This window comes from Microcebus murinus, chromosome 24, assembly GCF_040939455.1.
Source record: "Microcebus murinus isolate Inina chromosome 24, M.murinus_Inina_mat1.0, whole genome shotgun sequence".
NCBI lineage: Eukaryota > Metazoa > Chordata > Mammalia > Primates > Cheirogaleidae > Microcebus > Microcebus murinus.
In genome coordinates, this window is record NC_134127.1 from 44,544 (window position 1) to 54,221 (window position 9,678).

The window sequence follows — 9,678 nt, forward strand, 5'->3', positions numbered from 1 at the left end:
GTCGCAAGAAATTCAGAATGAAATTCGGGGTTTGGAGAGTTATGATGATGTTCCAGAAGAAGACGACTTAACTATATTTGAATAAATGTAGATTGTTGTACCATACTTAAAAAAAATAACACGTCCCCTGAAAATAAGCCCTGGGGTGTCTTCTTGAGGAAAAATAAATATAAGACCCTGTCATATTTTAGGAGAAACACGGTATATGCTACCTGCAAGAGACTCAATTCATCTGTAAAGACACACAAAGATTGAAAGTGAAGGGATGGAAGAAGATATTCCACGCAAATGGAAACAAAAAGGAACAAGAATAGCTATACATCAGATAAAATAGACTTTAAGCCATAACTGTAAAAAGCAGAGACAAACAAGGCCATTATATAATAATAAAGGGATCAATATAGCATGAAGATATAACAATTATAAATATATATGCAACCAGCACTGGAGTACCTAAATATATAAAGCAACTATTAATAGACCTAAAGGGGCCAGGCACAGTGGTACACTCCTGTAATCCTAACTACATAGGAGAATCACTTGAACCCAGGAATTTGAGACCAGCCTGGACAACACAGTGAGATCCCAATTCAAAAGATTAAAAACTGACCTAAAGGGAGAGATAGACTGCAATACAATAATAGTAGGAAACTTCAACACCTCACTTCCAGAAATGGACAGATCATCCAGACAGAAAAATCAACAAAAAAAGTTAAACCACACTCTACACCAAATGGAGCTAACAGACATTATAGAACATTCTATCCAACAACACCAGAACATATATTACTTCAACAACCCATGGAACATTCTCCAACAAGATCATATGTTAGGCCACAAAACAAGTCTTAACAAATTTTTAAAAATCAAAATATATCAAGTGTCTTTTCTGACCACAATGGAATGAAACTAGAAATCAGTAATAGGAGGAACTTTGGAGACTGTACCATTACATGAAAATTAAACAACATGCTCCTGAAAAGCCAATGGGTCAATGAAAAATTTTTAAAAGAAATTTTAAAATTTCTTGAGACAGATGAAAATGGAGACACAACATCCAAGACCTATGGGATACAGTAAAAGCAGTTCTAAGACGAAAGCTTACAGCAATAAGCTTACAGCAAAAAGCTTACACCTATATCAAAAAAGTAGAAAGATTTCAAATAAACCAATCTAAGGATCTAAGCAGACATTTCTCAAAGGAAGACAATGGCCAACAAGTCTATGAAAAAATTATCAACCTCGCTAATCAGGGAAATGCAAATCCAAACCACAATGAGCGACCACCTCACTCTGGTTACAATGGCTGTTATCAAAAAGACAAAAAATAACAAATCAAGGTGAGGATGCCAAGAAAAGGGAACTCTTATACACTGTTGGTGGGCATGTAAATTAGTACAGCTATTATGGAAAACAATATGGTGACTTCTCAAAAAACTAAATATAGGCCGGGCGTGGTGGCTCATACGTGTAATCCTAGCACTGGGAGGCCCAGGTGGGCAGGTTCTTCGAGCTCAAGAGTTCAAGACTAACCTGAGCAAGAGCAAGATCCCGTCTCTACTAAAAAAAATAGAAAGAAATTATCTGGACAACTAAAAATATATATAAAAAAAAAAATTAGCCGGGCATGGTGGCACATGCCTGTAGTCCCAGCTACTCGGAAGGCTGAGGCAGTAGGATTGGTTGAGCCCAGGAGTTGGAGGTTGCTGTGACTAGGCTGATGCCACGGCACTCTAGCCCAGGCAACAGAGTGAGACTCTGTCCCCCCCCCAAAAAAAAAAAACTAAATATAGAACAGCAATCCCACAGTAGTATTTATCCAAAGGAAAGGAAATCAGTGTATCAAAGAGATACCTGCACTCTTCAGGAAAACATTGCAGAGGAAAGAAAAGAGATACCTGCACCTCAATGTTCATTGCAGCAATATTCACAATAGCCAAAATATGGAATCAACCTAAGTATCCATCAATGGATTATTCAGCCACAAAAAGAAATTAAATAAATAAATAAATAAATAAATAAATAAATAAAATCCTGTCATTTGAAGCAGCATGGATAAGCCTAGTGGACGTTAGCTTAAGTATGCCAGGCACAGAAAGACAAATGCCACATGATCTCGCTCATGTGGGATCTAAAGAAGGTGATCTCCTAGAAGCAGAGAGCAGAACAGTGAGACTCTGTGTCAAAAAAAACAAAACCAGATTTTGTTTCTAATTATTAGTTCTATTACCAAACCTTAATCTACTTGCCCTATCACCATCTGATAAGAGTATATTACCATTTGTCTCCATAACTTTGTAGTTTCTACCATTATTTTCTATGTATTTTGGGGAACCACATAAATTTGAAGCCTTTTATTTAGCGTGTTTACATTTTGGTATTAATATTTATCATTTATGCAAATAATAAAGCTTGACTGGTCCCTTTTATTTTAACATCTACTTAATCAAAAAGTATCACTAACAGGCTGGGCATGGTGGCTCATGACTGTAGTCCCAGCACTTTAGAAGGCCAAGGCCAGAGGATCCCTCAGACCAGGGGTTTGAGGCTGTAGCAAGCTATGATGAAGCCACTGCACTCCAGCCTGGACAACAGGGCAAGACCCTGTCACTAGGGAAAAAAAAGTTTAATTACCTGTGCCTTTTTGTTTTCAATGTATTTTTTTTTTTGAGACAGAGTCTTACTCTGCTGCCCAGGGTAGAATGCTGTGGCGTCAGCCTAGCTCACAGCAACCTCAAACTCCTGGGCTCAAGTGATCCTTCTGCCTCAGTCTCCTGAGTAGCTGGGACTACAGGCATGTGCCACCATGCCTGGCTAATTTTTTCTATATATATATATTTAGTTGTCCAGCTTATTTTTTTCTACTTTTTTTGTAGACACAGGGTCTCACTCTTGCTCAGGCTTATCTCGAACTCCTGAGCTCAAACAATCCACCCACCTCAGCATCCCAGAGTGCTAGGATTACAGGGGTGAGCCACCACGCCTGGCCTGTTTTTTATTTTTTAATCTGTCACCAGCATCATTGTTTCATGCCAATGACTCTATTTTTTTATATTCTAATGATGCTCTTATTTGCCCTACATCTGATACCTTGACAACACAGTCTTTCCCCCCGACCCTGTTTTTCTGTGGATTTAGATCTTTATTAAGTCTTTTTAGAAGACATTTTGTCCATTCTCTGAATTATCTGATTTCTGTCACTTTATAATTTAATCTACTGTTGATTTTGTTCAAAGTTTCTTTCAGGTTCTTCTTGTAGGCTGATACAACTTTTCTGTCTTGAGCTACTTTTTTAATATAATAAATTTCTTCGTTTGTTCCACATTACTTTGCAGACTTTTCAATCAGTTTGATCAAATAGAGAAGGTATCATGTATTGCTCTACCATCTTTTCAGCTAGTACCCACACAGAAAGTTTTTTGCCTGTTTTTTTTTAAAGCTATTTACAGTAAACAGGTCACTCACAATACACTAAAATTCCTCCTCTGAAGGTACAATGAAGGTCTCAATATTTTACTTTATTTTATATGGAAGAATAGCCTTGTTCCTAAAAAGCAACAAGGTCTAGAACAGGAGTAAAACCACCTGATAACATAAATTCATATTTTCAGCAGCAGGTCCCTGGAATAACTGCCACGCCCTCCAATGCCCTCCCTGCTGCTCCCTGGGCTTGCCCGAGAACACCCAGGTGTCGCTCTTCTCTGCGCCAGCTGGCGGGTTATGCATGAGCCAGAGAAGGAAAATAAAACACAGTCTACCAGTTTTTTCATCACCAACAACTGGTTTTTAAAAAGACAGTGGGAGAAAAGAAATGGATGCTGCTCATCGCTAGGCATTCTCCCTGATCATATTTTTTCTGATTCTTTACATAGCTTGTTTCCTTCCCTATAAAACTGAAGTTAACATGTGAAGAGCTTTAGATATGAGAGCATTAAAGATCATGTCAAACGAGCCCCAGAGCAAACAAAATCGAGTCTGAACATAACACACACCTGATAGCACCATTCAGATTTCCAGTAGACAGTCAAGTTTGTCTCGAGTAGTTCATTATGGATGACTAGCAAAGCCTGATCCATCTTCAGCTCTGCAGACTTTTTGTCTAAATCTAGTAAGAATTAGAAAGAAAAGTATTTAAAAAACCCAGAAAAACAAGGCACCTGAAAGATGTGTTAAAGACAAAGTACATTTGTGCTGACTGTGATTTCACAGAAATGCTTTTCAAATGCCTGAACTCTAGGGTTTCTAGGGTCTTCCATGCATTACTTTGTGTACACACAGATGTACATATGTGCACGAATACACAGAGACAGATCCCCTTTGCAGATGCCTCTACTACAAACAAGCATTCAGTCAACAGCATTCACATCCAGTGTGCAAAAGGGCTGAGCAAGGAACTGGTATTCGTCAAGTGCTAAGATGCGGCATGTACTGAATTTAGTAGATTCCATATAATAGTAGTTTCCTCATGAGCTAGGCATTCTCTTCCTATTGCAGATTAAATTAAGCCTCACAAGAATTAGATAATTGCCCATGACCATAGAGTTTTTCAAAGAAATCACTGATTTGATGCCAATTTGTGTGATTCCAAAGCCCAGACTGTCCTCTTCTATACCATTCAGCTGTGAGTGTGGCCTGGGCAGCGTGTTAGAAATGCAGCCCCCCAGCCCTACCGCATCAGAGCCTGTGGTTGGCAGGTCTCTGGAATGGGCAGGTCTTTTACAGTGTGAGAAGCCCTGCTTTCCACCCTGTGGTCTGGAGTTCCAATATCCTTCTGGAGTCCATGGCAGAGTTGAGAGGGTCAGGAGAGAGTTACAAGGTCAGCCTCAGTGTGGAGGGGCAAAGACCGACTGCTCCCATGTTCACTCAGCACACAGCTCACCAGTTTACTAGATGATGTTCTTAGAGTGACACAGACATGACACATATTCTAAAATTATGTCTGCCAATTTGGTAGGAAACAAAGTGAACTGCTATAGTGTATAAAGTTAAAGCAAAGTGGTTCATTTAAAATAACTGGGCCATTTATACTGATATCATATAAAAGAGAAATTTATTTATCGTCTAAGTAAATTTACTGTCTAGACAAAAAAAGGAAACTATTTAATAACGCAGCTAGGAAGCTAAGAATCTGGTCTTTTTTATTTTGTAATATGAAAGCTTCTTCTGGGCTCCCCAGTAACTCATCTGAACGGTTAAATCAGGAATTCTTCACTATACCAGTCCAAATCCCTCATTTTTAAGTTTATCTTAATTAACCTTTATTTATTGGTAAAGACAAAACAGATAGTATAATATACAACTTTGAATAACCCACTAAAGCTTTCTCTTCTCGAGGATAAGTAAAGCTTTACTGATCATTTTTTCTGTTCTTTGGTGTCCTGCGAAGCTTTTGGTGGAAGTGGTGTTTGGGACCCAGAGTATAGCGTGGTGGGTTAAAAGTGGGAACTGCAGATTAAACTAACTTGAAGCTGAATCCCATCCTGCCTCAGTTTCCTCATCAATCAGGGGTCATAAGAGTTTATGCTTCATAGGACTGTTGAGAAAGCTAAATGTGGCAATGTATGGAGAGCCTGGCACGGACCTGAAACAAGTGCTGAACAGCTCACTATAAAGATCCAGGCCACACCTAACCACCGTGGAGTTCGACAGGAGCCTCTTTAGGGACAGGAACACCCAGCTAAATATTTTTAAAAGTTGTTTCTTCTTTTTTCATGTAACCTTATTTCCAATTTCTCCCTATATCCTATTTCTTTTTATCATAAGAAATGATGCTATACTGTATCTATCTGAAAATTAATATATTCTTTTGACATAATTCCTTAAGAATGAACTTCCAGGAGTAAAATTTTTAACCAAAAATTAGTCTTTTTAATAGCTGCTGCTATGTATTGTGAAACTCCTCAATTTTGCTGTGCTGATTTATAATGACAACTGTGGTGATGACGGACTCCCAAGTAATGCAAAGAACCACACATTCAGTGGGTACCAGGCCCCTCCATTTAGGGATGAAGAATCTGAGGCCTATAGAAGTCAAAAGCAACTTGCCTAAGGTCACCTATCAGCATCCAGGATTTAAACTGAGGTCAGTCTAGTCGTGCACCTAACCTCTAGGTTCCTAGTCTTCTGAAACTAAGCATCTCTGCTCCCTACCAGCTTGATTAGCCTTTAAATTTTTCCTCAGTTTTTAGACTGATGCATAGAAAACATCACTTCCTTATTATTTTAGTTTTGAATTAATGATTATCAAGTTTGAAGATGTTTTCCAAATGTTTACAATCAGTATTTTCCTTCCATGTGAATTTTTGGAATATTTATTTATTTAATCACTTTACTTAACCCCTGAGATCTTATTAGATATTTGTATAATTTATCTACATAGTAAAGACATTGCATCATTTGTCATAATTGTTTTAAGATATTTCTTTTTCATTTCCCTTGTTCGGTTTTGATGGTTTCCATTTTCAAATGTATAGTCCCTATCTGTTGACCTTTTCCTTTGTAATTTTTCTACCCATAATCATCCTTCACAATTAAAATAACTACTGTTTTTACTCATATTTCTAAGAATCTTTAGTGGTGGGTGGGGTAAAGTTCTTGTTTTATACTTAGATTTTTCCATATCAATTTGAGACTCTGAAAACTCTTGTCATCATTGCTAATTATGTTATTTGGAGGGTACAGAGGGACTCAGTCCTACCTCAACATCAGAATCACCCAAGCAGCTTAAAACAACAAAACACACCAATGTCCTGACCCCACTTCAGACCAATTAAATTAGAATCTCTCCCCAGTCAGCATGACTTTTTAATATTTCCCCAAACCACCACCAAACCTCCCAAGGGGATTCTAATATACAGCCAAGGGTGAAGACCACAGCTAGAGAATGAAAGTGTAAGCAGATCTTGACACCTTTCTATTTTTTTGTTATTTGAATGTATTTTTTTAAAAAGAAATTAGTCATAATCACTCACACACCCAAAGGATCCAATTACTAAGCCATCACACATGACCTCAAAATTGAGCCTGATGCTCTGCTTCAAGAAAAAGCTATCACCTTCCCACACAGCTGACCTAAGAACCACCAGAGCAATACATGGAGCATCACAGACAAAAGAACCACTCCTCCTCTTCTCGTCTACACTGTCTTGGTAAGGAAATAAAATAAAGTCACCTTTCAATAGTGTTGGGTAAATGTGCTGCTTGCATGTTATACCTTTATTTCATTTCCAAATATTTAATTTCTGGATCTAGCTCTCTGGTCATGACTTATCTTTGTTGGGCACACTTTTAAAGACATATACCCTCCCCTTTTTTTGAGACAGAATCTTGCTCTGTTATCCAGGCTAGGGTGCAGTGGTGTCATGACAGCTCGCTACAACCGCAAACTCCTGGGCTCAAGCCATCCTCCTGTCTCAGCCCACAGAGTAGCTCGGACCCCAGGTGCAAGTTACCACTACCGGCTAATTATTGTATTTTTGGTAGAGATGGGGTCTCGCTCTTGCTCAGGCTGGTCTGGAACTCCTGACCTCAAGCGATCCTCGGCCTCCCAGAGTGCTAGGATTACAGGCGTGAGTCACTGCACCTGGCCTTTAAAGACGTATCCTACCTAATTTTTTTTTTCAAGTAAACATTGAGTCCTCTAATTATATGAAGTTCTTAGTAGGAAGTTGTCCAGCTCCACATGGGCTCCAGGTGGCATGGAAAGCCTGGCTTTCCTCTTAACTTAGCTTCCTGAAGGTTCTGGGGGTGGAACACTTGAGAATACTAGTATATTCCCCCTCACTATATAAAATTACTATTTACGAACCACCCTTTTTCCTAATAGAAGTATCATTATTAACTGGTGCTAAAATACAAAGAAAAACAGTTGGAGGGAACCTGTCCTTGACAAGTTGTGACTGGGCAGATTACGTAACTTCTTGGGGCCGGTTCAATTTCATAAGGTGGGGAGTGTATGAGATTGGGGCCTGGAGGGAGGCGTGCAGACAAAATGTAATCAGCTGAGGATGTTTTTCCAAAATTCACTGCCTCCTACAAGAAAGTGACTGGGGAAGTGGGGCAGTTCGAACTTCACACACACACCAAAAACCCTGTATCATGATACAGATAAAGGGATGGAAGGAGGGGGAGAGAAGGAGGTGACTCTCACCTTCTCAGGTGATAGACCCTCCCCAACTGCCGACGGAGGGGCGTTTGCACGCTTCACCGATCCCACAGTCCCTGACCAAGCCACCCTCTGGGGCGGGCCTGGTGAAAATGATCTCCTAGGGGACTGGGGATCCTCGTTCCAAGGGTCTAGAGGGAGGCCCTGGAATTCGCACGTTCCACCATTTCCCCCAGGGAGTTAGGAGCCAGCGAGGGGACCGCCCGGCGAGCCGCGCGCCTCCCCAGCCAGCGGCGGACGATCGCCCCGAAGCACAGGACCACAGCTCTGCGGCTGTGGCTTCTGCAGACACCCAGCAAACCCCGGCCTCCGCGGCTCCTCCGTCACCTTAGAAGTAAAATTCGCCTAGGGAAGGTTCGCCCGAGACTGAACTTCAGCCCACGGCGCTCCGCTTTCCACTGAGTTTTTGTTGCACGTCGTCGGACATTTACTCGGGAGTTTAATCCAGGCGCACACGGGAAACGCCATCTCCGACTTGGGGTTCCGAGCCGGGCGGCGCTCCCGCGCCCCGCGGGTTCCCACCGCAGGAGGCCGGTGGGTCTCATCACCGCGGCCGCCACGTCCCGTCGGAAGGCCCTCGGCCAAGGCCCTCGTTCGTGCCACAGCGCCCCGCACCGTGGGCTGGCGGGAACGGCGGTCGGGGCGAACCCTTCGCGGCCAGCGCGTCTCCTACGTGGCTTTGCGTCTGTGGAGCAGCAGGCCCCGCATCAAAGGCCTTCTGCTACTTACACAAACCGCACAGAAGACGCAGGCTCCCGCGGCGAGGGGCGGGCACGGGAGCGAGGCCGGGCACACGCCCCGCGCCCTCCCGCGCTTGGCGTCCCGGAGGGCGCCGCCCGGGCTCCTCCCCGGCCCCGCCACCTCCCGCAAACGAGCGCGGGCGGAAAGACCCCGGTCCGGGGCGCCCAGCGGCGCGGTCGGGACAAAACTAGCCCGGGAGGACCGCCCCGCCCCGCCCCGCGGGCCGGCCGCGCACTCACCTCGCGGGGACGCGCCCTGCGCGCCGCGCTCCGGGACGCCGCCGGGGGCCAGCCGCGCGGCGCTCAGCACGGACGCGGCCAGCAGCAGCGCGGCCAGCGCCGGGCCGCCGCGCCTCGCCCCGCGCATGCCGGCCTCCTCCCCCGCCGCTCCCCGGCCGCCGCGCTCCTCTCCCGCCGCTCCCGGGCCGCCGCGCGCTTCCCCGCGGCGCCCCGCCGCGCCCGTCATCGCCCGGGGCCGGCGTCGCAGCCGCGGAGTCAGCGCCGGGAGGCGGGGCCGCGCGGGCCGGGCGGGATCGGCCTGGCCCTGCCCTGGGGAGCCCCTGGGAGAGCAGAGCCCAGGTTCCGGGAAGAGCGACCTCCGGGAGCGCGCCTCCTACAGGCCGGCGGCCTTGCTGCGGGCCGGGCCTCCCCGCCGCCCCGAGAGCGTCTGCCCGCCAGCGCGCCGCCCGCGCGTTTCCTGCCGCGAGGGAGAGACGCTACTTAGAGGCGGAGAGCCACTTGTGGCCCCTGAAGCAGCCCCGGGCGCTCGCAGGT

The 9,678-nt window shown here is 44.5% G+C and overlaps 1 protein-coding gene across 2 annotated transcripts in view; it reads right to left on the reverse strand.

Moving 5' to 3' along the window:
• HGSNAT (heparan-alpha-glucosaminide N-acetyltransferase) overlaps positions 1–9,370 on the reverse strand; it is a 37,665-nt gene extending 28,295 nt beyond the window's left edge. The window contains exons 1-2 of one of the 2 annotated variants that reach the window (XM_075997162.1): positions 9,145–9,370; positions 3,993–4,105 (exon numbers count right to left, since the gene is read on the reverse strand). In XM_075997162.1, the coding sequence (XP_075853277.1) occupies positions 3,993–4,105; positions 9,145–9,370 (339 nt within the window). Of the gene's footprint in view, positions 1–3,992; positions 4,106–8,491; positions 9,088–9,144 lie in introns of those variants that run through there. The other variant, XM_012777363.3, reaches the window with a different exon arrangement.
• Between the last annotated feature and the right edge of the window lie 308 nt (positions 9,371–9,678).